Source organism: Toxoplasma gondii, chromosome Ia (assembly GCF_000006565.2).
Source record: "Toxoplasma gondii ME49 chromosome Ia, whole genome shotgun sequence".
Taxonomy (NCBI): Eukaryota; Apicomplexa; class Conoidasida; order Eucoccidiorida; family Sarcocystidae; genus Toxoplasma; species Toxoplasma gondii.
Genome location: NC_031467.1, coordinates 165,769 through 193,485, shown reverse-complemented (window position 1 = coordinate 193,485; position 27,717 = coordinate 165,769). Strand labels below are relative to the sequence as shown.

The 27,717-nt window shown below is 53.4% G+C and overlaps 3 protein-coding genes across 3 annotated transcripts; 1 reads left to right on the top strand and 2 right to left on the bottom strand.

Annotated features, from left to right (window-relative positions):
- Positions 1-1,287: 1,287 nt before the first annotated feature.
- On the bottom strand, positions 1,288-7,426 carry TGME49_293240 (triacylglycerol lipase). The gene is made up of 2 exons (XM_002370085.2): positions 3,354-7,426; positions 1,288-2,814 (listed from the first exon to the last, which is right to left on the bottom strand). The coding sequence occupies exons 1-2, from the start codon at positions 6,517-6,519 to the stop codon at positions 2,660-2,662; spliced, it is 3,321 nt and encodes a 1,106-aa protein (XP_002370126.1). The 5' UTR covers positions 6,520-7,426; the 3' UTR covers positions 1,288-2,659.
- A 3,326-nt stretch (positions 7,427-10,752) lies between these two features.
- Positions 10,753-17,264, top strand: TGME49_293230 (hypothetical protein; the record flags this gene model as incomplete). The annotated part of the gene is made up of 10 exons (XM_018782180.1): positions 10,753-11,051; positions 11,739-11,814; positions 12,357-12,441; positions 13,324-13,392; positions 13,740-13,984; positions 14,481-14,681; positions 15,327-15,430; positions 15,999-16,202; positions 16,410-16,685; positions 17,225-17,264. The coding sequence occupies exons 1-10, from the start codon at positions 10,972-10,974 to the stop codon at positions 17,262-17,264; spliced, it is 1,380 nt and encodes a 459-aa protein (XP_018638634.1). The 5' UTR covers positions 10,753-10,971.
- Positions 17,265-19,140: 1,876 nt separating this feature from the next.
- Positions 19,141-27,186, bottom strand: TGME49_293220 (DHHC zinc finger domain-containing protein; the record flags this gene model as incomplete). Its single annotated transcript, XM_018782179.1, has 7 exons — positions 19,141-19,193; positions 20,194-20,494; positions 21,414-21,567; positions 21,849-21,978; positions 22,547-22,619; positions 23,462-26,207; positions 26,660-27,186. 7 exons carry the CDS (start codon positions 27,184-27,186, stop codon positions 19,141-19,143), a joined length of 3,984 nt encoding a protein of 1,327 aa, XP_018638635.1.
- Positions 27,187-27,717: the final 531 nt, after the last annotated feature.

The following is a 27,717-nucleotide window of genomic DNA, read 5'->3' as shown; positions in this document are numbered from 1 at the left end:
CAGAACACACCAGTTGAGCATTTTCCGAAAGTTTTAATCGATGAATAAACGCGGCGTCCCCTGGAACGTGTATTGGCGACCGCTGGCTAGTGCGATTTGACGGAACTTCGTAATCTGGATGGATTGTTATAGAACCCTCTGTGTATTCGATCATAGTTGTCCAGTTCTGAACCCCGGATCAGTTGCACAGCGACAAAAGCTATTTACACTGTGATAATTACACTACAAGGTAGAGCTACGATCTCTATGCCGGACGTGTGTCTGGTCGCCTTCCAGACTGCGCAGAAAGTGTAACGTCAGGTTCAACAGCGCTGTGCATGAGCCTCGCGACATTAAATTCCATTCGCTAGTAAGTGAACAAAAGCAAGTGGGCATCTGCGCCGGATCGACTTCATGCAGTGGGAGTGCACACCGTCTGCGAGGAGCTTGAAACAGACAGGTTTGACTTGGTCAGAACCGTTACGCCACGATTGCAGTGTGGATGCCTAGAACCAGCTAGCAGCCACAGGCTACTTCGCTTCTAGCCACATCCGTAAGCAGTTGTGAAAGTGCCAGCTTCACTAAATTTGAATACGAATACAGCTTTTCGATCAGCAACGCTCCATGTAGGGATGGAGGCTCTGTGCTCTCCCCGCAAAGGGAAACATAGTCAACGAATGACGGAACAAGCATGTACACGTTATCCACTGTCTCAGAGGAGATAAACTCTGGAGTTCGCTTTCACCTACAGCCACAGTAAAAACGATGTCATCTCAAAAGGGAGGCAATTTCCATCACGATATGTGGCATTCAGCTCGCGCTGCCGACAAAGTGGGTCGCGCTGCCTCCTGTAACTCAGTGGTGGCAACAGCCAAAGTGTATACGCTTGCTTGTGTACGCGTCTTCAGAGGGTCCAGTGTTCACCGGTGGTCTACAGAGAAGACCGACCACTTAAGCAGAAAAGAAGTTTCGGTGTCAAACCACAGTTGATGTGTTGGTGAGCGAAGTGCAGCAGGAATTTGTATTTTTCTTCACTGCCGAGTAAATGAGTCCCCTGCATCCTGTGACTGCCGTCATCGTCTCCTCTGAGTCGCATCCTGCTGAACGAGTTTACCATCTGCGAAAAGCAAGTGTCTGGTCTTTCAAACAGAGCTTCAATTTCCTCTATAGAGAGCTATAAAATTTGTGAGCCGTCTACGGGATGGCCTGTTCTCCAACCACATCCGGCGCCCGAAGCTTGACCACCTCTACCAACATCAACAACTTTTCCAAAGTATACAGACATATGTTTTTATATAAATACAAGGTCCTGAACACAGATGCATATTCACGTGTTTGCGTTGAAAGCTTGCATGTGTCAAGTGAAATTTTTCTGGGTCAACTTCTTTAGGGAAGCTGCAGCGTGGATCCCCCAGTTCGAGTCTCGTTCCGTCTCCCGGGTTTCGCTTCAAGCAAAGACACCCGCGTGTCTCAGCGAACTTTACTTGCTGTGCGATTTCATGCAGCGTCTGTTGCGGCCGTGATCCTCTGGATGCACAGACACGCTCTGCGAAGGTTGAAAAGCGGAAAACATGGAAATGGAAGTAAACAACTCGTAAACTCTTCTCTCAACGAGAGCGTCCGCATTAGCTCAGCGGCGACGAAGTCCCTCCAGGAATTCGCTATGAGCTTCCCCTCAGCGAAGCGGATGAATTTTTCAAAAGTCCTAACCAACAAGACACAACACAGAAGCTTCGGGCCGGGGTTCGCGTCCCCCTCCGCACAGCGTTCGCTCTTCACTTGACATTTTTCTCCCTTGGCTCCTCGAAAAGCGACGTTCTTTGGAACAAACAAGTCCATTTTCACTCTTCTGCATACACCGAAAACCAGCGCTGTAACGCCTCTCCGTCATCCAGTCTGTGTGACGGCTTTCACAACAAGATGCCGCTATACCCTCCTCTCCAATCCCCTGCGTCAAGTAAACCATTCACATGCGCACAAACACATATACACACGTATACATACATATATACATAGATATAGATACCTATAGGGACAGTATAACAAAAGTATATGCGTTTGCGTAGGGTGGTCACCGTAGGCACATCGTCGTCTTGGTTAAGAACGAAGTGTACGCCACGACGACGGAGAGGGTTGGACGGGTGATCGGAGAGTGGAACAACCGGCCTGGGGTCGGACTGGAAATCCTGGCTCTCAGACTCTGACAACGTATTCTCGACGCAGTCTCGGGTGCATTCAGTCATCCACGCTCAACTATGAGAACTTGGAAGGAAACGAAGTCGTCAACGTTACTCAAAGCACACATTCGTACAAAGAGGGGGTGGCCCGAACTGGCTTTCAAAAGAAAATCCCGCTCTCCGTCCAGCTCGAGCGCCCCTTGTCCTTTAACTCTGAACGGAAGACATATTTCGATCGGATTGCATCCACACTGGGGAAGGCGACGCCGCGCCCCCCTTCACGCTCCGCCGCAAACGTTCCGCGTCTCTCGCTGAGTCACACACCGGTTTGCGGAGGCCAAGACTATCATGCGCTGGACACTCCGTCGAAACCCAGAGACGACGGAGGCCGAAGCCTTGCTACTTGAAAATAATCAGGGGATTCACTGCAGGTGTTTCCTATCGCTCTGTGTACACATTCCTCGCAGCCATCTTGCTCCTTGGGAAGGAATCAGAATCCTCTGTCAAGAATGAGAAAGAATTCGCCGAACGAGGTCCGGATAAAGGTCCCACCGGCGGGCGCGCGCCCAGCCGAAATCGAGATGTCCCGCGTCTGGCCAAAAGTCAACCGACAAAAGGTTTCTGTCCACACACTCGGAGAGGTACGCCACCGACGCTTCTGCAGAGACAAAACGACAGCGAAGACAGCAACTCTGCGATCGATGAATGCGTCTTGGATCGGTGTGTCTGCTAAATGTCAGGAAAGTCACACAACGCAGGGACAGACGGAGAAGCTCCCAGCGTGTACATACATCGAAACGCTGCCGGCGGGCCGGCTCTCTTCGGACTTCTTCCGACAGCCGTTTTCTCACCGTTTTCTGAGGTTTGAGGGATTCGCCGAGAGATGCAACACTTGCATTTTGAAAAAGGGGGAAAAGCCAGCTGAAGTACTCAAACCCACCGGATCTTCTCCACCACTTCCCACCGTTTGCTTACTCTTTTCTCCCGAGGAAAAACAAATAGTGGCGACTCACAAAAGTCTCCCCCTCAACTCCAACGGAAACACCTGCTGTTCGCCTCGCGCCTCTTCGCTCCTCCTCTTCCTTCCCTTTGTGTTCTCTTTCTGCCTTCCCTTTCCCCGCTCTTCCACGTCTCCGCTTCCCCGTTCTCACTCTCTCTGGCTGTCCCTGCTTGCCGTCTCCTTCGCGGTTTCCTCACCTGCGTTGACGAGGTTGTCTTTTCCGCCGAAAAATGCATGCACGGGGCAGGTGATGTTTTCTAGAGGGTAGGCGGCGGGGCCTGGCGCGGCGTCTCCTTCGTCTGCGACTTTCTCCAGAACGTGTAGCGCATGTTCGCGCCGCGCCTCGGCCTCGCGGCGCCGTCGCGCCTCGGGTGTACGTACACGCCGGCCCAGAGGCTCGCCGCCATGCATGATGCCGAGCCAGTGCTGGAAGTTCAGTTTGCTCGTTCCGCCACTGGGCGTGAACTTGAAGTTGATGCATCTCTGCTGCCAGGCGATGTCTCCAGTGTAGAAGCCCATGAGTCTGTGCCCCGCCACGCAGTCTCCAAAGATCGACAGCGCCGGCGAAGGGAAGAGCGCCTCCGCGACTTTGATGCCTCTCAGCAGCGACGCCGGGTGTCTCAGCCCAAGGGAGATCAGCAGCTGCGTAGAGAGCGACAGAGAGGAGAGAGGATGCAAGACGACCGGCGGCGAGAAGAGCACGAGCGAGTGGACGAGGAGACAGACTCCGGGGAAGGTGCTCGTCAAGGCCAGCAACTGCGCAGCTCCTTGCGACTGGCCGAACGCCCACACTTTCCTCAGACGTCGCGGCTCTGAAGTCTGTTGGCCTGGCAACACCCCGCCGCCGACGGAAGCCGGAAGAGAGAGAATGTGGTGCAGCATCGCAGGTACGTCGAACTCGGCCATGTCGTGGAACGTCCACGTTTGCGCAGAAGCCGCAGAGATCGACGAGAAGGGCGGAAAACAGTCCCGCGACTCCTGCGAAACTGCATGCGCGTCTGAGTCGCCACATTCTCCCGCTGCCGGGTGTCGTCGCCGGTGCGGGAGCGGCCACCAACCACTGTGAGGAGGTGTACATACACCGCGATCGTCCTCTCCGAGGCAAGAGACTTCCGGCGCGGGGCTCGCGAGACTTGGAGACACTTGAGTGCTGCACTCCGACGACGCAGGCTGTTCCTCTGCGCTCGTCTCTCTCGCCCGACCCCCGACTCTTCTGCAGGAAAACAGGCGCTGTCTCGACTGTGGAGGGGATGGAAATCGAGACGCAGATTCGCTGGTCTCGAATCCGGAAGTTGCCGCACTCGGACGCCGCGCCTGGCGTCTTCTGCACGGCTGGCTGCACCGCAGCAGGCGCAGGAGAGTCCCCGCCGCCTCCACACAAGCAGCTCCGAGGATTCGCTGCTCTTCAGCCGAGGAGCTGGCCGCGGGAATCGCAGGAAACGCAGTCAAACCTGTGCACTGGCAACACAGCTGGCTGCATGCGCTGCCTCGAGGCGGGCCGACATGGGCCGAGGAGGCCACTGTGTCCGGAGAGACTGTCTCCCACAGTCGTTGCTCAGCCCAGTCCGCCAGGCCGCTGGCGCAGAGGCTACGCCTTTTCTCTGACTCTGCAGCAGCTTCGCAGTCGCGGAGAGAGGCGCCCTCATCGTGACTGCTTGCCGAGTTGAAGAGACACCGGGTCCCAGGAGCGTCCTCGTGGAAACTGACGCTTTCCAATTCCCCAGACTCGTCAGCTGTCTCCGCAGACAGCCCCGCACGAGCCGCGGGTGTCTGCGGGGTCGAGCTCTGCGTCTCCTTCGCTTTGCCGGCCGCGGGCGAGGGCAGGCATTCGTTCTCGTGTTGTTCAGCCTGCAGAAAACGAACGTACTCGTTCCCCCGGTTGTTCCCGAGCCAGACGTCGCAGCCGTTTTCGACGAGCAAGAAGGCGAGAGACTCTGCGCCGCCACTCACCCAGTTCAGCGAGGACTCCAGTAGTCCATGCTGGAGAAAAACTAACGGTCGCTCTTCCTCTTGCGCGTTTCGCTCCCTGCAGAAAGCCTGCTGGAGAACGCCACCAAATTCAACAGACGGAAACTGATCCCCTTCCGAACCACGCTCCCCACCACCTGGTGCAGAGCGGGGTGTCGCTACATCCGAACAGCCCCCTCCTTTCTCGCTGCCTTCTACACAACGACGCGAGCCGATGTTGCATGCTTCTCGCACCTCGGAGTCCTCCAGAGACGGCGTCTCCGAAGTCTCCCGCGGAGTCTCGGGTGTACATACACCCGAAGCGGCTTCGTCGTCATCCGCGGGGAGACTCACTTCGCATGCAGGCGGCCCCGGATGGGGCAACACGCGTCGGCTGATCACCGGCGACGGACACGGGCCAGTCGCCGAGGTCGCTGGGGCTTGGAGGCATCCACAAGCGCCCAACGCGTTTTCATCTCTCGACGCGGAACAGACGGAGGCGCATCGACACGGCGAAGTGCCGCCGCCTTCTCTGCCAGATGCATGCACACTCGAGGCACCGCAGCAGCGCGGCGCGGCAGTGTGGCAGCAGTGTCGCGAAACCCTCGCGAGGCGGTAGAAGAAGATCTCATACCCGTCGGCTGTACGTACACTGTGGCGCTCCGCCTTGAGGCGGCCGCCAGAGAGGATGTGTGTGAACCTCTGTGTGGGGTCACAGCAGACTTCAAGGAAGCGCCGACGCTGAAGCTGGAGAAGTTTCAGAAGGAGAAACCGCAGGGCAGACGCGACGCACCAGTGCATCATCCGGCTGAAGACCAGACCCGAGAAGAAGCTGCGAGAAAACAAAAGGCCGCTGCACACGTAAGCGAAGAGCGACGTAGCTCTCCTCGGTCCCGCTTCCAGACAGGCGCCGACAGCAGAAGACGAGGTACGGACAGACTTGGAAGGAGACTTGAAAGGAGACGAAAGAGAAGAAGAAGCGTTGGAAGAAGAGGAAGGAGTGCGAGAGTCGCGAGGACGCGCGGCGTCTCGGTTTCCGCGTCCGGAAGGCTCTTCAGTTCGAAGCTTCGAGCCTCGGCCTACTGTGTCTGTGCAGCCGACGGGCGTCCCCGGCAGTCGCCTGTGTGGCCAAGGGGCTTCAGCACAAGACAATGAGCCGGACTTTGAGCGCGAAGAGGCCGGCCGGTGAGGTTCACCGACTCTGTCGAGTCTTGGGATCGAGGGCTTTCCTCGCGGCGCAGGCTGCTGCTTGCTCGAGTCTGGAGGTCGAGAGAAATGCGTCTGCAGTTCAGTGTTTGGAAGGTTCGAAAGCGAGGCCATTCGTCTCTCGGCTGCCGCGGACTCTGTGCGGGGCAGGTCGAAATACGCAGACGCGGCAACTTCGTTCAGAAACTCGCAAGATGCCACTCCGGGCATCTTGCTGAATACGCGGTCAGGCCGCAGAAGCCGACACACTGCTCGCAGGAAGAGCGCCTCGTTTTCTGAGAAAAAAACCTTTCGTCTTCTCTCTGACTGGCGCGGTGGACGGCGTCCATACGCACACGCAGGGCAGGGGAAGGAACGCTAGGGGCTCAGGCGCGAACGCTCCCGGGTGATTTTCTGGAAAATTCTCTGGAGGAAGCGCGCGCCAACGGAATAAGTTTCATTTCTCTTCTTGCAAGAGGAAAAGCCGAGAAGTCGTTTTTCGAGTCCCGCTGCGGAGGCAGCCGCCTGCCCCCGAGACTAAAGCTAGCACTCGCGGGCTACTGTGTACGCGGCCGGAAGACGCAGGCGAACGAGCGTAACTTTGGCCGAGACAGGAAGAGGAAAAATTTGGAGTGTGCGAGAAGGAGAACGTCGAACATTCGGGAGAACGAGCGGAAAAACAACCTGACGAGGCGCCGAGACAATCGCGCAAAAAACTTGCATCTGCAGTCACGTCTGTGTCCCGCGCCCCAGCCCCAAGCAAATCCTGGAGAGAGACACGGAAGGGAGTTCTAGAAAGGTTTCTGAAAAACGCGAAAAACACATTTTCACCCGTGTACACCGCCTTGATCAAACATGGCGAAAAAACGACGGCTCCACGAGCTCGAGACACCCCAAAAACGCTAGACGCGGGGGTGGAGATTTCGAGAGTCAAAGACGAAGGCATCAGCCCGTCTCAAGGAAAGGCACAGTAGAGTCTTCTTCGCAGCGAACTGTTTCCCCGAGAAAGAAGCAGAAAAGGTAGTAGGGAATCCTCAAAAGAAAGAGGCAATTCCAAACAGAAACAGCGCCCATGCTCGGGCGCACTCTGCGACGGAGAGGGCCTGCAAGCTCTCGAGGCGTCCGGCGTCTGTTTTCCCCGGAATTCGGCGAGAAGAAGCGGCGAGTGCCCGCGGCTGCAGGATGAGGTCTCAACAGAAATCGGAGGCAAATCTGACGACGTTGAAAGACGTTGACAGAGAAAAAGTTGGAGTCACGACTTGGGCCGCACAGCTAACTGTGCGTCGGAGGTGTCGAGACACCCCGACTTTTCGCAAGAGAAAAGTCGCTCGGCCACTAACGTCCTGGCGAGCAGTCCAGGAAGGAAACAGAAGCGTCCGGTACAAGCGCATATCTCTGCAACTCCCTGCAAAGGAAAGAAAACCTTGTAGAGTGTTTGTAACAGAAGAAACAGTGCCTCTAGCTCTTTGCAAGAGACGAAAGTTAAATACACGGCCACAAACAGTGAAAACGCGCTTAGGACAGCATACCTGCAAAAGAAGATGTTTCGCCTGTAAATAAGGAAATGTATATTGCCTATAAAATAGTATATTTCGCCTGTAAATAAGGAAATGTATATTGCCTATAAAATAGTATATTTCGCCTGCAAATATAGAAGTGGATATTGCCTATAAAATGATGTATTTCGGCTGCAAATAAAGAAATGTATATTGACTGTACAAAGAATAGAAAGAATAGAGTTCGGCTGTTTGCAAGCAAAACCGTGCTTACTGCGCACACTCTGCTGTGAGTGAAGTGATCCGTTGCTGATTGAGGTCTGCAAGACTCAAAGAGAATGGCAGAGACAGTCCAGTTATGAGGCGGAGACAGCCTGTCGTTTCGTCACCGCACTGGATAGCGTCCCTATGTCTTTTTTTTTCGCCAGTTCTCGCCAGCATGCACTTTTCCGTTACGCGGCTTCATCAGACCCACAAACGACGAGATAAGTCTCTCGGTAATGACTGCCGGACACGAACGTCGATATCCGTCTCTCGAACATCCAGAATAGTTAGAGAAGAGGAATCGGCGCAGGTTTCTAGAGGCATTCTAGTAAGGAAACGACTCAGAATACTTCAACGACACTGATGCGACGAAAGAAGCTGAAAACACAGACCACCGCAGTAGTTTACGACATGACAAGAACTGCGAGCAGACTCTGTCGCCGCTTCTGCATCTCAACCTTGGCCTCCTCCGTACTTCATTCGTCTCCACTCCTTTTCAAGCCACAGTTGCTGAACTCGATTCAAACCTTGAAGCCTCGAAAAACTGCATGCGCCGACAGATCAGCCACCACTCCACGGTAAAATGTATATTCCTATAGCCACAGGAGGAACCCGCCCATGACGGCAGTTCTCCTCTCCAGGATCTGTCCATTTAACCCGAGTCAGTCTCACAGCTGGAGACACCACTTGAGCAGCGTCGGGACTCTACTAGCATGTCTGTGTTTAGTCGATCAGACGTCCTTTCACAGCTGGAGGCATCTTGATTTCTGCTTAGGGACCGTGTCTACTGACAGTGCGATGCCTACAGTAGACGCGCAGGCTATGGCTTTTCCCTTCTTGACGGCGGAGTTGAGAGTTTCGCCGCTCTTTCATCCAGGCAGATGCAGCTCTCGACTCGCAGGTTGTTTGACTGTCGAATGTTCCTCCCGAGCAGCCGGGGCGAGCTGTCTCTTCGTCTGCCGGTTACCGCGCTCCGAGGAAGCAGACACTCGCGACGGATGCCGCATCCGTGTCTCATCACTTGACGGAGATGAGAAGGCGAGGAAGACCTCGTCTGCGCAAAGTGCATGTCCGCCGAGCTGATGAAGGTGGCAGCTGTGGGAAGGAGAAGTGAGAGGAAGTACGGCACTCGGTGAGACGTCCGAACTCGAGGTGAACGCCGCCCCATGCAGCGACGCATTTTTTGACTCGAGTGGACTAAAAGGCGTACGACACCGCAAGTGCAGTTGCCACATACACGGCCCAGCACCCCCATCCCGCTGTTCCTTCTTTAACTCGATGTTGAACGCCAGCAAATGCACAAGATGCTTCTGACGCTTATCTAAACGGCAGAGATTTTGACAACTTTTCCCCGCGGCCTGGAAAGTGGACAAATCGTGCGTAAGTGTGAGTTACAAACTCTGGCCCTACTTTGCCATCGTCCGAGTATTCCTCCACTGATGCTGGTGACGGAGCGCTCGCCTCGTCACGAGTGTGCAGGGGAAAAGCAATGCTCCGTCCGAGACCAGCAAACAGGGGCGCTGTCGCCCCGCTTGCATTTTTGTGTTGTCTCACGAGCAAGTGGTGACTGGAAGCTTTCGCATCTCAACTGAGAAAGTATGTGCGTCAGGGCGTCTTTTCTGAAGTGAACTTTCCAGGAGAAGTGGAGGACCGGACTTGCAGGCAATAGTTCCGGCCCGTGACTATTCAAACAGGGGGATGAGCTACACTTTCGACATCTGTCTACGGATTCTTTTAGACTGCATTCAACGCTTTAGTAAACTGGAAGGTTGTGCGCTCTTCCTCCCGGGCCGACGGTTCGACCTGTCGAAGGCGGATTCGAAAAGAAACATGGGGGAATGCTAAGTCTTTAATTATGGCAGTCACCGGCGTGGTGCCCGCTGCAGGTCGCCCAGTGACTCACTTGGGAGTCCGCAGCAAACGACAGAAACTTGTGTCGGGGCTTTCAGTCCAGTTTCCTTTCCGATACGCGTGAACGCGTCAGGTTTTTCGTTTCGTGCGAGTCTGTGTGCTCAGGACTGCTTTCCCGACGCCCCGTTAAAGTCGTCGGCAAAGACGTAGGTCACATGGACGGTCGTTGCCGAGCGTCGAAGTGACTCGAGAACGCGAGAAACCATCCTGCCGATGAGGACAGAAAACTGCTGGAGAAGCCACGCCTTCTTCGCTGGCGGGTCGACTCTGAGCAGCCAAGCCAGTCGAGAACTCTTCCGTGGAAAACCTCCAAACGGAGTTCGCTGCGGAACGATGTGCTTGTTTCTGCCTCTTCGGAAACACACGCAGAGTTCCACTTCTTTCGCTGTGAAGACGAAAGTACCAAGAGCGACGTGGCGCTTCGAACTAAAATATGGCCAGGTTTCCCAGCTCAATTAAAACGTCGCTGAAGGAAATAGCAAGAACCTCCTCAAAAACCACGCACTCTCGGTGCATGCAGACAAAGAGCTTGGCGTAGCCTCAGAAACCGGAAAGCTCCCAACATCCGTGACGTCTCCGCGCCTCTCTCACTGGAAATTAGACTTCGAGGTGACATTTGAGTCGCGTTTCTCAAAGCCTTCTTCGGCGTCATGTTGCTGTTTTCGCGAACAGCTGTCCGCCGTTTCGAGTCGTCTCTTCTGGAACCGAGCAAAGCGCATGCGTCAGCTGCTCGTCGCTCTTTTCCCGGTCCCGTCTGCCTTTCCTCAACTTCTCGCAAATGTGCAGTTCCGCAACGCCGAGAAGAAATGAGCAAAGCGAACTCGTCGGGTCTCCTCCGCTCTGCCAGTGGACGTTTTCTTCTCGAGGTCTTCTTCTGTCTTAGGAAGCCGGACCCTGCCAAGGTGTCAGCGCAGCTTCCCAAAAGCGTCCGAGCGCAAGGAGACAAGGCGGCACTTTTTCTTCCGCGAAAAACGAGAGACACAGACCCTAAAGAATCCGAAACGCAGCACAGATGGATTCTCTCAGGCCGCCTGTGGGCGTCGATGAACTGCAAAGCTCTCTCGTAGCATGCTACGAGAGAATCAACGGCAGGTGAGAATCGTTTGGAAGCTGCAAGAGGTGGAGAAGAACACACACGTCGTTCGCTTCCTCGTTTTCTCGGCTTCTCTCTCATGCATGCGACCGCGATTTTCCTTTCTGCGTAAACGCAGTGCGACCTCTCACTGCGTCGTGTGCCGGCGCTGGCCTGCCGCTCTGCGCGTTCCTTCTCTAGAAAAGTGAAGACGCTGCCTCAGAGCTGAAGGCTTCTTCCACGTTATCTCGAACGATGCTTTCCGCGCTGCAAGCCGTCTCTGCAGATCCGGTTCTGTTTCCTCCTCGTGTGAACGATTTGGAGTCTCCATGCGTCTGCTCTCCGTCTCTCCTTTCGCACAAGTCTTCTCCAGCCTCTACGCGCTTCACTCAGTCGTCACGCTCGACGCCCACTGGATCACAAGGAAGTCTTCCTGTTCTTTGGTCTTCTTCAGATTTTATCTGGGGCATTTTGAAAAGCTGCGCTCTTCTCACGCTTGAGAGACTTCCATACTGTCACCTCGATGCGACAGTTCAGACCATTCGATGTCGATTTTGGGGGAGTGTCTTTGAAAAAATCCATCCTCAGGTCCCAGTCCTCCTAGATGTTTGCGGGTGAGTTCGTTGGGAAAGAAAACCTCTCCTCCGCCTTTCTTCTCTCTTTTCGGTCCCAAGGTGTGTGGCTGTCCCCGTGTATGTACACCGCAGGCGAACGTCCGAGTACAGCCAGCAAGAGGTGCTCTTGCTTCTGCAGGACTGCTGCTACTTTTCAGTGGTGGAACAGGTACGTCTGTCTCCGTTTCCTGTTTCTGTGACGAGACAGAGCTGTCCGCCGTTTCTGCGTCGCAGCATCTTCTGGCGAGTTCTCCCGCAAGCCAAGGCAACTCGCTGTGCTCTTGAAGGTAACGCACAGGCTGCGAGCGGAACGCTTTTTCCTGGAACTCATGCGGTGTTGCGTTTTTTCGAGCCGTTTCCTGAGACACTGTGGAGTGGGGGTCGCAGAAACTCACCGTTTCCCCGCTGCAGGAGAAGTAGGCGCTCTTCGCGTTCCTCGTTCGTCCTGACTTTCTGTTGTGTCGCATGTCTTCCGGCAGAGCAAATAGAAAGAAAAAGGAGCTTCTGTCGAGAAATTTCTGCGGAGAGGGAGACTCTTCTCCATTCGATCTCCCTCCACCGCGCGACAGCTGTAACTTGTCTGCGTTGTTTTTGCATGCGGTCATGCTAGCGGCGAGGAGGAACTGTCGTCAGAGAAAAGGAGATCCGGCTGTCGATAGGTCTCACCCATTGTTTCCACCAGTCTCGGTCCTGCGCCTTCGCTTTCTGCAGATCCTCAGAGAGGTCGCGCTGCTTGAAGGTGGGTGTGTGGACGACTTCGACGCGAAAGATTTCATCGCCTTCGTCAGATCGCGAGGTGAGACGCGGCAGAGCTCCACTCCGTTTTTAAGGAGAGGTGCAGACGCACTTTTTAACTTCGTCGTCCACCCCAGCTGGGCTTCGTCGATTTCGGGAGAAGCCAAGTGATCGCTGAAAGAACTCTAGAGGAAGCATGCCTTCGTTCAATCAAGAAACTCGTCCTTTCCTGTGTTACGCTGAATCAAGGCTTTTCATGTTTTCTGCCTCTCGTTGAGTGCGAAGCCAGTTAGGAGAGGCGCAGCTGTCGAACGTCGTTCCCAGTGCGACCTGTGAACAAGGCGCTGTGTTCGATTCTCGAGACTGTCGTGAAGAGTTCAACTCTCTGTTCCATGTCTCAGTAAATCAGTCTGAGGTTTGCACCTCTCCATCGGAAAGTCGCTGCTTCACTTCGCCAGATGCTTCAACTTGACTCGTCTTCGACGCTCCACACCTGCGAAGAGGAATCGCTCTGCGGGTGCTCCTCACGAAAATCCGATTTTCTTGTGCTGAAGGCGACAGAGAGAAAGAGGAACGGAGACACAAGATAGTTTCTCGTCGGGCGTCTCTGGAAAAGCTCAAATGTTTCACCGGTTCTTCTTGCAGAGAAGATAACTGCAAGGATCGCAGCGCTGGCACTCAAAATTGCCGCCGGTGCTGCGACGCCGAGTGTATGTACACCCCATGACGACGCCGATTTAAGCACGTCGCCAAGTGGAATATATTCTGTCTGACAAGAAGGCGGGCAATTGCTTGACGCTTGTCTTTTTTTGACTGCATGCGCGAGGAAAACTCAAGACAAAGGGGGTTCCTCGTGACTGCAGCACCGCAGAAACTCTTCAAGCGTGACCGGCAGCCTCAGATTAGGTGAACGGGAGTCTCCGTTTCTGCATTTGTTCCTCAGGGTATCGTCTCCCAGAATTGTTGACGCGAGAGGCTCTCGCCGACTTTGCCTTGAAACGAATTCTGCTTTGTAAGCTGCACTCCCGCCGCTGAGGGCGTTCTCTTCACTCTTCCAATGAACTTCACAAGACACATGCAGCGCAACCGAAGTCTACCCTGCAAGGTGCATGCATGGAATTCCAGTGACATTTAGAGTTACTTTTATGCATGCAGGAATTCAAAAATACGCATACATGCAGATACCAATGTAACTGTCTATCTATTTATCTATCTAGGTCCAGCAGTATATATATATATATATATATGTACATATATATATATATATATATGTACAGGCAAGTATTACGTGCATCTGGTCACTCTTTTTCCTTCTGTTTATGTACTCGTTGTGTTCTCGCTCTTCATTTTTTAAAACAGACAACCTTCTCGCAGATTTGCAGTCGTGCCGCCTCGTCGCGAAAAAGCGCCTCTCGGCGGCGCTGTCCGTTCCGAGTGCTGCGAACTTCGGGAGTGTATGTACACCCGAGGCTGAGGCGGCGGAGCAGGCGCATGCAAGTTTGGAGGCGATAAAAACTATCTGCGGATCTGTCGGACTTTCTACCGACTTTTCGTCTCTGCATGAGGCAGTCCAGAAGGGTCACTTTGCGCAAGCTGCTCGAAAGGTATGGTTTTACAAGTCTCTTTTTTTCATGGTTTTCTTTTTTCAGTTTTTCCGTTTCTCACTTTCCCCTTTTTTATTTTTACTCTTTTTTCAGTTGTTCTTTCAGTTTTTTTCCTCTTTCCATTTTTCTCTTCGCTTCGATTTTCGCTTGGCTTTTTCACTGCGTTTTTCTTTTCAGCTGTGGTTGACATTCCGAGTAGAAAGAACGGCTTCGAGGGCGTCTTGCGTTTGACCAGCGCTTGTGGGGGACATTGTGTCGCTACTACCTTCACCACTGTTTATTTGTTTGACTTCCAGTGCGTTGGTCTCTCTGGAGTGTATTTTTTTTCTTGGGGAGCATCCAGTGTTTTTTCTGTTTCTCTTGTTCCTTGTCCACTTCAACTCATCGCTCTGCGTCTTCTCGAGTCTTTGCTCTGTAAATTCTTTTGTCTTGTGCGTCTTCCGCTTCAAGTATGTCTTTTTCCCCGTATTTTCGCTTCTTTTCTTTTCGCGCTCAGATTGCCGAGGGCCCTGTCCCCGCGAGCGCGCATGCGCTGGTACCAGCCTTGCCAGTGAACGATGCAGATCGGAGTTCGCTCCTCAAGAACTTGGAGCTGATCACACACGTACTCGAGAAAGAATATCTGCTGAGACGTCGCGCCATGCTTCGACGCCTCGACGTGACTGTCCAGGCCTTCCTGTGGTCCAAGCGCGCAGCGGTAGGTGCCGACGGCGACGCGCGCGCTTCAGCGAGTCTCTCAGCGAAACACGGAAGAACTGTCTAAAAAACCGAAGCAGCTCTGTGAAACTCACCCGCCGCCTGGTCGCTTGGGTTGCTTTACTTTGCTTACATCGAGAAAGCAAGCAATCGAACTTAACGTAGAGAGTCCAGTGTGCAGTTCCTCAGGTGCTGCGTCCATATGAACGCATCTTTGCTCCACTCAGTTCTCTCTCTGTCCTCGTTAAGATCCAAAATCACATATATATTTATATATATATATATATATTTATGTAGGTTTGCATGCATTCACTCGACATGCAGTTTGAGATACATGAAAAAATGTTATCTGCATACATGCATTTGTCTAAGTGTACGACATGTATACGCGCTTGTTCATCATCTGCATTCATTACGTTGTTTGCATATCCGTAACGCTGTGAATGCAGAGCATACATGTGAAGTCATTGCTTTGTTGCACGACAGATTTGAATATACGCGTGTGTTCACTGCATGCATGTTTATGTTTGTCTTGTTGTTCATGTCGAAATTGCTATGGGGTCTGCGAGGCATGGATGTTGAAAAGACAGAAGAGGGGAAGGCGTCGTCGGCAGTCTGGATCTTCGGTTTTTTGGGGATTTCTCAGGACCACGAAGCTGCAATCGCGGCCCTGCTGCAGGGGATGATGACATGGCGAGAGAAGCACTTGAACAAGAACGTCAATTTGTTTGACGTCTTCGCGGTTGAAAAGTGAGAAACGTTTCTTGCGTTTTGAAGGCGAATATTCGCCTGTCAAAACAGTCGGCATCTGTGATGAGTGCACCTCGTCTTCGGAAAGGAAAAACGCTGTCTCTGAGGCTGCGAAAAACTGCAGATGCAGATTCATCCGACGCTGACGAGACAAACATGCAACGCGGGTGGACCTGCACCTCAGGATGCGTTCGATGCGCGTCGGTGGGCGATGCGCCTCCAGGGCGCTTGCTGCGTAATTCTTCTGCGTTTCATCTTTCACCGATTAGCGCGGCTTCAGGTCGGCTGAAGAAAGCCGTCTGGACGCTCTTAAGGACTCGATTCTTCTCTCCTCTACCACAGCGTTCAAAACAGATCTCTCTCTTCATTTCTGTCTGTGTGTGTATCAATGTCCGTGCCTATCTATCTGTGTCAAAATGTCTATCCATCTATATTTATCTATCTGTGTCAACTTTTCTGCCTGTTCCTATGTCTCGCCTGTCTCTTCTTTCCCTCTTTCCCTTTCTCTCTTTCTCTCGCTGTTTGGCGGTGTATGTCTCTGTGTACGTCTCGACTGCTGTGCATGCAGAGATCTGTTGACGGCGCGTCTGTCGCGTCCAGTTTCGAGTGCTGAGCCTGCGAAGCCAGTTCTGTCGATCAAGACGTTGATCATCGGTCCGGTGCCTGACCGCGGAGGCATCCCAGATGGCTACAGCATGCAGCAGGTCCAGAGCGATGTGAGAAGGGCAAATGAGTGGATGCGCCATAAAGACGGCGACCGTTCTGACCACAGGTACTGCGCGCCTTTTACGCGAAAATCGTTCTTTTCTCTCGGGAAATGTGCTCTGCTGTCGTCGGACCTCTGTTTTCTCTCCGTCTCCGTGCTATGCTCTTCTTCTAAACCGCCCCCCGTCCCCCGTTCGCTGCTTCTCGGTTTCGCCTCCATCTTTCCGGCTTTCTTCTGAAAAAGTTTCCTCTTGAGTGAGTGCACGTTCTGCAGAGGCGAGTTGCGCAGAGGCGGCGCGCACTGGGGCAGACGCAGTGAGGCACCGGCGCGAACGGTCGCTTCCGCAAACTCGACGTTCTCTGCTGCTCGAACGTCTGCGTCTTCTTCTGCAAGTGCTTTCTCTTCCTCGCCGCATCGCCCTCCTGTCGCCGAGAGAGGCCTCCCAGAGCATGCAGAGAGAAGACATGCTTTCAGGACTTCTCAGAGTCGACCATCAGGGACGTCTTCGCGAGCAGCACGACGAGGCGCAGGAGGCGGTTTCGGTGGACGGTAGGAACGAGCAAGTCGTCGACGATTCGGCGAGTTGAACAGTCAAATGCGTTTGCTTCTCATGTGGAGTCGCAGATCTGTTGCCATCCGAAATTCAGTCTCTTTCAGGGAAACTCGGAGCCTCTCCGGTTTTCTGAAACGTCCTCGGCTCAGGGGGCGAAGGATGTTCTCCAAGACCTTTCACCTGCACGACGTTTGTCGCAGATTTCGCGTCGTCTAGTTTGCATTTTTTATGGGGAGGCAGAGTCGCTGATAAGAACAGACGGGGGAACACTGAGATGACCTGAGCTTGCGTCTGGCCGTCTTGTGCGGAGAAACGCCTCTCTTTCTCTTCCGCTGAAGAGCTTTCTGCGAGAAAGCGTTCCTTTCAAGATGCGTTGCGTCTCGAAATTGATTCGTGGGGGAGAAGTCGTCGGCCTTTTCAATTTTAGTAGACAGAGGCTTGGGAAGTCCGGTGCGTCGCAAAGAGCTTGACAAACAGCCTGCGAAGTATTGAGGAAATTCGTGAAGGATGGCTTTGTTGTGGATGGCCTCTTCAGAGCAGCAGACCGGCCAGCCACATGGAATGCGGCGTTGTAACTGTCGCGCGGGCGACTCGGCGGACTTCCCGGAGTTCTTCTGCAACTCAGAACCATGCGAACTTGCTTCTCTGTGAACACACGACGGATTTTACGGCCTCTTGCAGCGACAGAGAGAAAGGCAGAGAGACCGACAAAGAAGAGCAATGCACAAATGTCCTGACACAGGCGCCTCTGTACTCGCGCCTCTGTACCTCGACGGTTACGCTCCTGCGCATGCATGTGCCTTGGTGCATTCGTAGGTATTCTGGCATCTGTGTATTTAAATATAAATATACATAAATATAAATATATATAAATATAAGTATAAATATAAATATATAAATATAAATATATATATTATATATTTGTGTATACATATGCGTGTTTAAGCTTATACTTTTTTTATCTGTACGAGTGGCTGTTTCCCTTCCCACGGACGAGGATTTTCGTGGGCGGAAAGCAAGTTCATTTCTCGAGAAAGAAGACTCATCTTTTGTTCTGAACAAGGAGTGCCGGTGTAGCCAAAGTGAAAAAGAAGAGTTCACCCTTCCTCTTCGTTTCGCGTTCCTGTCTCTTTTTGAACAGCCCCGTGCGAGAACATGGATAAATACATGTATTGAACTATCTGGATTGATTCATGTCTATATATTTATACAGACTTTCAGATATATTTGCATATTTGTATTCATGTATGTCTATATATATATATATATATGTTTGTGTATATATACATATATTTGTATATATATATATATATATATATATATATATATATATATATGTAATATGCATGTATATCCATTTCATTTACACAGGCGTGCTTCTGGGTGTTTATACAGCCTTGTTTGTATCTGCTGTGCCGCTGGCGGCCCTGATGCCTCCATGACGAAGAAGGGGGTTTAAGCTCTGCGTTCTCTGCTTTCTCTCAGCTGCATGCACTCGAGTGCACGCAGTTCAACTGACTTTCCGGCTTTTTCGCTTCTGAAAAATGTCAGTTTGATCTTCTTTCCTTGGCGCGACGCGCCGCACACCCTGGGCCACGGGCCTCAGTGCGAGGTGTCTAGACACCCGGGAGCTCCACACAGACTACAAGTTTTCAGATCTTGAAGGGCGCGTAAAGTCGTCGCCGACGAAGAACTGAACGTCGAGAAACAAGAAACTCGGCTCACGGCAGAAAAGGAAAAGTCCCTGGCAGGAGCGCAGGGGAGAAGGAAAAGAAACGGAGGTGAACAAATTCAAAGTCTATAATTGCGTACGCCCTCGACCCCGGAGGTTTTTTCAGCTGTACACACACCCGAAAGGCGCCCAGCGGGGGAAGCCTCGTTTTTCTCTCTTTCCAGCGACAGAGCGGATCCTTGAAAATGCACTTGGATTTCGTTTGCCTCGCGCTTCGCTTTTTTTTTCTCTGAAGACGAAGGTGCAGAAACGTCTTCCGCGCATCCAACCAAAACAGAGTTTCTCGTTTCTCCTTCCCTCGTGCTGAAGAGAGCCGGAGACACGAGGAGACCGGGACTGCACGCGCATGCAGTCTGTCGATTCTCATGCCTCTCGAGGCCTCGACCGCATCGCCGGTCCCGAGGTATTTAGACTCGAGGCCGGCAGCAAGGTCCTTCGCCGGCCGCGAACAGCCAATCCCTGAAGAAAGCTTTCGTTTGCGTTTGTGTGACTCTGGAGACAAGTGCTCTCGTGTCTCTACGAGGACGACGAGCTTCCAGAAAGAGGCCGAAGGCACCGGGATCTGATTCACAAGAGTCTCGAAGGCACTTGTGAGGTCCCCTTCTCTGTTCAGCCGAAATTCAAAAGACTTCTTAGAACGAACTGTAGCGTTTCACTTTTTCAAAGTGTATCTACGAAGAACTCCCTCCTCCGGCAGAAACGCGAGCGAGGAGAGCCTCCTAGAGGGAGTGACAGCAGACCCGGTCGAGAGCCGTCGGAACTGGGGCAGGGCCTGCGAGAGAAAAAGGGAGAAAAGGAAACAAAGGGAAAGCCACCAAGTAGAGAGAGAAACTCTTCCAGTCTCTGGCTTGTTGAGGAGGCGTGCATGCACCGCCAAGAAGGCGAAACGAAGACTCTGGGGTCTAGGGTGTACAGACACCCCAAAACGTCCGGTTTCCGGCTTTTTTTCCCGTCGAGGTTCTACGCGAGTCTTTGGATTTCCCTGCAAGAATTCCTCCACTCCCAGACACGGAAGCCCCGCGAACACGGTGGCGGCTTCTTGGTCGACTCCGGCGGGGCGTCGTTCCACTCGAATCAGAACGCGTCACTCGACGAAGACTAGAAAACAACGACTCAGGTTATACAAGCACGCGCGCATTATCTTTATGCAGTTGCGGGGAGATATGCATATATGTTTATAGCGAACCGGCTGCGAATCTTGAGAGAAGTCCACGAAGATTCAAGACAGCTCGAGAAACGTACAAGTGCGAACAAACGCGGGTGCAACATCTTGTTTGCCGCTGGTCTGTTCGCGATTATCTTTGGCACTTGAGTGAGGGGTATTCACTCGGTTCTGCGTCCACAGAAATTACCATCTTCACTGCGCTCTGCTGCCGCAATAAAGCAGACACAAGTGGAGCGCAGCGACGTAAACGTCGGAAGATCGAGACAGACCGAGAGACACAGAAAGTAGAGAGCGCGACAGATAGACGCTTACTTAACCGATGCTCCGAATACGACTCACTCACCGCTCTACTGTCGCTTCTGTGTCATCCCTCACTCTCTCTCTCTTTATTTCTCTTTCTTCCTCTCCCCTCCCTTTCTCGCTCTTTCTTACTCTCCTCTCCCTTTCTCGCTCTTTCTTCCTCTCCTCTCCCTTTCTCGCTCTTTCTTCCTCTCCCCTCCCTTTCTCGCTCTTTCTTCCTCTCCTCTCCCTTTCTCGCTCTTTCTTCCTCTCTTCTCCTCTCTTCTCCTCTCTCTGTACGTACAGCCGAAGCGGACAGCAGACTCACCGGGTTCCCACCAGATTTCGCCGCATGGTCCGTAGGGGAAGCCGGCGAGGCCCCGGGCAGGAACGGCGCTTCCGGCGAGCGAGTCTCCGGTCGCTCGCGCGCTCGAGCTCCAGGCCGGTCGCCGGAAGCGTCGGAGACAAGGCGAGAGGGTGTGGAGGAGCGACGCGAGAGAGCAGAGGAACCGCGAGAGAGGTCGCAAAAGAGGTCGCCAGCTGCCGCAGCACGACGGCGGGAAGCAGTAGATGCAAATGTTGACTAACACGCCGCGATTGAACGGCGATCCCTTCGCCTCAGGCAGATCCTGAACCGCCAGGGCGAGGCCGCGCGACGAGAGGAGAGAACGAGGCGCGCACAGGAAGAACACAGATGTGAGGTAACGAAGAAACGGAGAGAGCAGCTACGCGAGACGATGGGAAGAACATCGCACCGACGAGAGAAGAAGCGAGAAGAAGGAAGTGAGGAAAAGCAGCCACGAACCGAGAAAACGGAACCAAGACTGAACAAGACGATCAACAGAGCCAAACGGAGGCCGAGAAAAGATCCCCCCACTCTCCACGAACGCCTTTTGGCCTCCAGACAGGAGCGGCGGCGCGGAGAGAGCCTACCGGGGAAGGGCCCTTTTTTTTCTCACGTCCCCGGAAGAAACGAGACGGACAGAGAACCCCGTCAGACGCAGTTTACGAAAAATCGCAGGAAGGAGTCGCCTCTCTGGAAATGAACAACACTGCCGGTCGCAATCAACACCCCGCTAAACGCAAATACCTCGACGCACCGATCTGAACCTCTTTAGTCATGTGCACACACATACGCATCTACACCCATATATACTCCTGTATATATGCATATATATATATATATATATATGTATATATATATATAAATAAATATATATATATAAAGACATGCATATACACGAATACAGAGAAACAACATGCGCCACACCTCATAAATACATACATGCAAGAAGGCAAATGTTGGTTTCTGTCTAAGCAAGTACCGATTCATCCATACCTATCTCGGCATGCATCAAACCGTGGAGGAGGACCATATATCTATATCGATATATGTACATAAATATACATATATATGTACGTATATATATATATATATATATATATGTGCATATATGCATGTATTAATGTGTATTTCAAGAGCTTGTTTCAGTCTCTTTTTCTGCAGGAACTGCGTTCGTTTCTGTCACCTTCGTCGCCGTTTCTCACCTTCAAGTAGGAGATTCTATGCCATGCCATGGACTCCCAGGTCGTTAAGTTGGAGAGCATGAGGTAGGTATGGTAGGAGAAGAGGCAAGTCACCATACACGCGAGGAAGAGGCAGAACATCAGCGTGAGGAAGAGGGCGACGAAGTAGAACGGACTGAAAAAAGCGGGAGACAGACAAGCCACGCTCACTGGTGTGGACTAAAAAACCAGCGCGTTTCGAGAAGTCGCAAAAGAGCGCGGAGACGACGAAGGAAACGACCCCTCCGTGCTTCCCGATCCAGAACTTCGCGGACGTTTCTGTGCATCCTTTTCTCCGCGCTTCGGAGAATCTCTGTGGATCTTCCACACGCTTGGTTCCCCCGCGCTCAGAGAGCTCTCGATTCGCCTTCTTTTCAGGCTCACTCTCGACAAAAAGTCGCTCTTCAACTTCCTTACTTTTGAATCTCAGCCTCCGACTGCCAGACGAGAGCGCGGATGTAAAGAACAGCCACAGCGAGGAGCTCGAGCGCTTGCAGGAAGAGAAACCAGTAAAAGTACACGCGGTTCTCTTCCGCGACGCAGGTGCCTGAAAAAAAGCGAAAAAAGAAGCCGATCTCTCCAACTGCGCGCAGTCGCCTTTCTGCGACACAAAGCCTTGATCTCCCTCGGCTGGCAAAGACGTCAGCCGAGGACTGAACCACGGGGCAGGAAGCAGAGAAGAAAACCGAGGTATCCAAAGAAGCGAGAAGAAGAAGCCTCGCGAACGAACGCGACAAGACCCAACGGAAGACAGAAAACGAGAGAGAACAAGAGAGAGAAGAAGAGAGAGAACAAGAGAAAGAGCAAGAGAGCGAGAACAAGAGAAAGAGCAAGAGAGCGAGAACATGAGAGAGAACAAGAGAAAGAGCAAGAGAGCGAGAACATGAGAGAGAACAAGAGAAAGAGCAAGAGAGCGAGAACATGAGAGAGAACAAGAGAAAGAGCAAGAGAGCGAGAACATGAGAGAGAACAAGAGAAAGAGCAAGAGAGCGAGAACATGAGAGAGAACAAGAGAAAGAGCAAGAGAGCGAGAACATGAGAGAGAACAAGAGAGGGAACGCCAGAGAGAGAAGAGGATAGAGAACAAGAAAGAGACAAAGAGTCTTGTCTCCTACCAATCCAGGGGCAGTGATGGTCGTGGGTACGCGTGCATCTGCCGCAGTGGCCGCAGTGCTTCGTCCTCAGAGGCTGCAGAGAAGACAAGAAGAGAGACAAAGCAGCAGACCCCCCAACATCTGCATGCAATGGTGGAGTCTCGAAAGTGAGAGACGCGTTGAAAGAACCGGGTCCAGACAGCGAAGCGCCGCGCGAGAGAAAGAAGCCTGGAGGCACAGCGCTTCTCTGCAGAACGTTCCTCGAGAAGGGCGCGGCAAATTCAGAAACGTCTTTCTTTCTTCATTTTTCGCCCACTCTTTGTCTTTATTTCTGCCGAAAGGTCCCGAGAACTCGACTGTTGCCTCTGCAAGGGAGTCGCTTGCTTCACCCGGCGCGATGACCGCGAAGCGTTGTGCGTTCTCACCGAGCTCCTACCTGACGCGCATCTAAACCACGCATGCACGGAAATGAATTTATCCACCTCTATATATCTTACAAGCATATGCGCGTCCGCACATATGTGGCTACACAGATATAACTTTCAATTTATATAAATCTATATTTGCATTATATATGCATGTATTTGCATACACATACATACATATATATATATATATAGGTTTGTCTGTAGCTGTTGCTGTTTTACAGCAGCTCTAAACGAGCACGAAGCGTAGCTTGAAGGATGTCAGGAGTCTCTCTACGTATCCCCAGGGGTCGATGCATGGCATGTTGCTTCCCAGCGCTTGGTTTTCCGTTGTAAGCGCCGCGACATTTTCAGGCATGCATGTTTACATGTCCATGCGCGGGCATTTTGGATTTTTTAGAGAGGCGTAGCACAACACATGGAAAAGCCGCTGCGGAGCTTTCTGCAGGCCTCCTCAAAGGATCTGTTTCCTCGTGTGAGATACGTTTTCGCAGTGGCCTCTCGCGTCTACCTGGAACATGGCGCAGATTTCGCAGTAGCGCAGCTTGACGGAGGCTTGGTACATTTGATTTTTGGAGACCGAGAAGATGTCTCTTTCCAGCTGCACTCCTCTCTTGCCTCGACTTGCGAGTCTCCTGCTTCCGTCTCTCCACGCTTCTTCTCGGCTGCCTTCTCGCGACTCCCCACTCTCTCTCCACGCAACTTGTCTCTGTCTCTGTGTCTCCTCCGCAGGGACAGCAGGGACTGCGTTGTGGGGCGGAGAAGGCGGCCCATGGAGCTGCTTCGCTCTGTCGGACGCCTCGCTTCTCCTCAGATCCTCTTGCTGTCTCCCCTCACGCGAGTCTCGACAGACCTCCTGCGCCATTCCGCGATCTGCGCCACCCTCAGCTGGGGTGGCGAGGCGCCTCAGGTGAGCGGCCTTCTCCTCAGATTCGCTTTCAAGGGCGTTTCTCTCCACGCGTCTCTCGAAACGCATCGCGCCTTCTCCTTCGCTGCCTTCTCTTGGCTGCAACGCAGCGACTGTCACTTCTCTCACATCCCTAGCCTCGCCCCCCGCTGTTGTCCTCTCGCGCATCCGCATTCCTTCTTCTCGCTGTCGTTCCCTCTCTGTCTGCTCTTCCTTCGCTCTCGGCGACTCTGCGCCTGGGTGGATATGCGCGTGTCTGCTCGGCGCTTCGCCGTCGAGAGGGATCCTTTCGTGGGTCAGCAGGTCGATGTTCTTCTCCAGCGAATTTTCGCTTCTCATCGAACTGTCTTTGCCTTCGCTGTCTCCGCTTCCCAGCGAATGCACCGCAGCCGCGGACTCCGACAACGCGGCTTCTCTGTCGCCGCACTCAGTCTGTCGCTCAGAAAACTCGAAATCTGCATCTGGTCCTTGTCCTCCCAAACTGTGTTCCTCTCTCATGCTTTCGCCTCTTCCTCGCCCTCCTCTTCTCTCCTTTTTTCTCCTTTCTGTTCTTCTCCCTGGCTTTCCTGCAGCGCGTTTCTCAAAGGCTCTGCGATGGCCGAGGGCCAGGGGCAGCGGCGCGAATCCGAGAGGCTCCCCAGCGCTGTCGAAGTGGAAGACCTGATTGCAGCTCGCGTAGATCTCCGAGAGAGGCAGCGAGACACAGCCTCGCTCCTGCCGCGCGGCGGCCGAGCCCGCAGGGAGAAACGCCGACCGAGGCCAGGCAGAGAGGTCCCCTCTCTCTCTACGCCGAGACGCGGAATACCGGAAACGGGGAGAAGAGGGTGACGAAGAAGAACGCGAAGAAAGGGAAGAAGAGCGAGAAGAAGAACGACGAGAAGACGTAGGCGAAGGTGAACGAGGAGAGTGAGGAGAAGCGTGAGATCGACACACTTCCATGGATATGAAGCTCCCATCATCGGAAGGGAGAGTGAGCAACTGGGGAGATGACAGAGAAAAACTAGGTTGAGTGAGGAAGCTTCTGTCCCTTCCTGCAGTCTCCCTCGAAGGCCTTGAGCGCCTCGACAGAGAATCTTCAAGGACGTACAGTCCCTCGACTGCTTGTTCTCTCTCGTCTCTCTGTTCGCCTTTTTGTCTCCTCTCCTCGTCGTCTGTTTCTCGCGCCCTCGACTTCTCGACCCATGCGTCTCTTCCAGCCGCGGCTCCGTGGCTCGAAGAGGAAACGGAGCATGGTCCAGTCTGCATCGAAGACGCAGTAGCAGCAAGAGAAAAAGAGAGAGGCGAGGAAAGCGCGGCGAAGGAGGGGAGACGCGAGTGTGGAGAAGAGGAGAGGCCGCCGTCGGGAGGGCTCTGGGGGTCTGGCCGCGCGATTTGCATGTGCAGAAAAGCGTTGTCTGTTTCTGTGTTCTGCCATGAATCTGCGCCTTTCTCTAAGTCTCCTTCACTCGCGTCGGAGGTCGGGAAAGGCGCTTCAAGGGCAGGCAGCGACTGAAACGTCGCTCGCATCCCCGGACCTAGTTCTTCATCTTGCCAGAGGTCCCCTCGGTTGTCTTTCGAGGACGATCGAAACGCGTCTCTCCGCCCAGGCGTCCCCCACAGATCTCCCCTTCCCTCTCCTGGACCGGCAGCGTCCACCGAGTTCCTCAAGTACAGCGGAAGGTTTGCATGCGCGGCCGCGTCTCGAGTTGCAGAGACACCCAAAGCACCCTCGCCGCGTTCTTCGTCGCCAAAGAAGAGATCCTCGAACTCCGAGTCTCCGCGCGACTCCCCTGAAGAAGAGCAAGAGTCCTTCACCTGTTTCTGCCATCGAGGCGCGGTCTCCGACGCCGCAGAGTCCGAGGACGCTGAACTACGAAGGCGAGACCAGTTCTCCCTTCTTCGCGCGAAGAACGGCGGCTTCGCCCTCGTGCGCCGTTCGAACGATCTTCTCTCCGCGTCCGGCGGACTGTGTCGAGACACTCGAGGCCTCTTCCCGAGAACTCTTCGACTGTCTCTTCGGACCCCACACCGTTTGCCGCTCCAGGTGCCTGGGGAGCCAGGCAGCGAAGCCGCTGTCTTCCTGTGACTACGCGAGACGAGGGCCGTTGCCGAGCCGTCGCGGTGGCCAGAGTCCTCCAGGTGGGCGGTCTCCTTGGCTTGCGAGTGCAGCAGAGACTCAGAGTCTTCTTCCGCGTCCCTTCGCGGGAGAGCGCTCCGAGGGCTCGAACGCGCAGAAACGCGCAAACTGGCCGCGCTGCTCGCTGCATGCGTCTTCCCCGCAGCGAGGACGCAGACGCGCGTCTCTCCCAGACAAGTTAGTTCCTCTTCCTCCGGCGCAAGAAGCACAGATGGACAGTACTTCAAGTAGCCCCTGGGCAGGCAACATGGCAGACGAAAAACACAGGAGAAAAGCTGGAGAAATACTCAGATGAAGGTGATGAAGAGACAGACAGAAACGAACAGACGCGGATGGCGCGTGCAGATGCATCTACCTCAGCATCCCCGAGAAATCGATCAGTCTGTAGTCTGTATCGGCCGCTCGACATCTGCCTACATTAAGGTACAGGTAGCGATCCACTCATGTATACAAGTGGACGTCTCTACATCGATATGTGCATCTATATCTATACACCTACAAAGAGCTCTACCTACATATATCTCTATACTTCTCTCTACATCTCTACATATCTCGATGTAGATCAACAGCTATTGCGCCCGTGGATTTCTACGCGACAGCCTGAGTGCTGAACAGGCGCGTGGACTCGATCCGTCCACACGGTCGAGAGGGGAACTGTTTCTGTGAGCTTGTCTGAACTCGCGTACGGATCTCCGAGGGCGGTGAGAAGGTAGGCGGCGACGGTGAGGAGGACGAGGCTCCAGAGAAAAACGGACTCGAAGCTGGGATTCGCGAAAATGCACAGTTGAGGACTTGCCGACATCAGCAGTCCCAAGACGAGACATCTCACGACCATCACAGCGACAGGCGCACAGTAGCGCCCAGAGTGACGCGGACGCCGCTGCGTAGACATCTGCCGCGTCCTGTGTCTGTGAAGTCGCAGAGGAGTCTGCCCTCTCCAGTCTGGGCCTCTCTCGGCTCCGCTCGCGTCTTCGCTCTCGTCTTCGCTCGCATCTTCGCTCTCGTCTTCGCTCGCGTCTCTGCTGGCATCTCCGCTGCTGGAGGAAGAACGCTCCGGCGTCGAGACACTGCAGGCGTCGGATGCGGTGCGCGGGGGCTCAGGAGGCATCCAGGTTGCGAGTCTCTCGGAGAAAGGCCGCGCATGCGGTTCCGAGACATGATACTCCCGCTGAGCCGAGAGAGACGCGAGTTGGCTGCCCGAGTTCACCGCCATCTGGAGAGCGAGAAGTGAAGAAGAAAAGACAGCGGGGCGACGACGAAAGAGAACGGCGGCAGAAAGGTAGGAAAGGCAGGGGAAAAAGAAGAGAGAAAGGACGAAAAGAGGAGAGAGAAGGAGAAGAAGAGAGAAAGAGAGAAGAAGAGAGAAACAGAGAAGAGAGGGAGAGACAAAGAAGAAGACCGAGAAGACTGGAAAGGATGAAGGGAAGGCAGAGAGGACGAAGAGATTCAAGGTTGCAGAGAACGGCTCGACAGAGGCAGGAGACAGTCTCCAGCACCAGGGGAGGCGGATCCTGTCGAAGGATTCGAATCTCCTCAGCTGTCGAAGAAACTGGGCGGAGAGAGAGAAAAAAAAAGCCTGAGGAGACAAAGTGAAAGCCCTCCACGTCTCGACCTAGCTAGAAGCACATACATGCATGCAGAAGTAAATGTGAATGAACTTGGGGAAACACGAAGAAATTATAGAAAACGGAGAGAGAAGAGAAGTCACGAAGTAATGGGATAGCAGGCGGAGCGGAGAGAGACA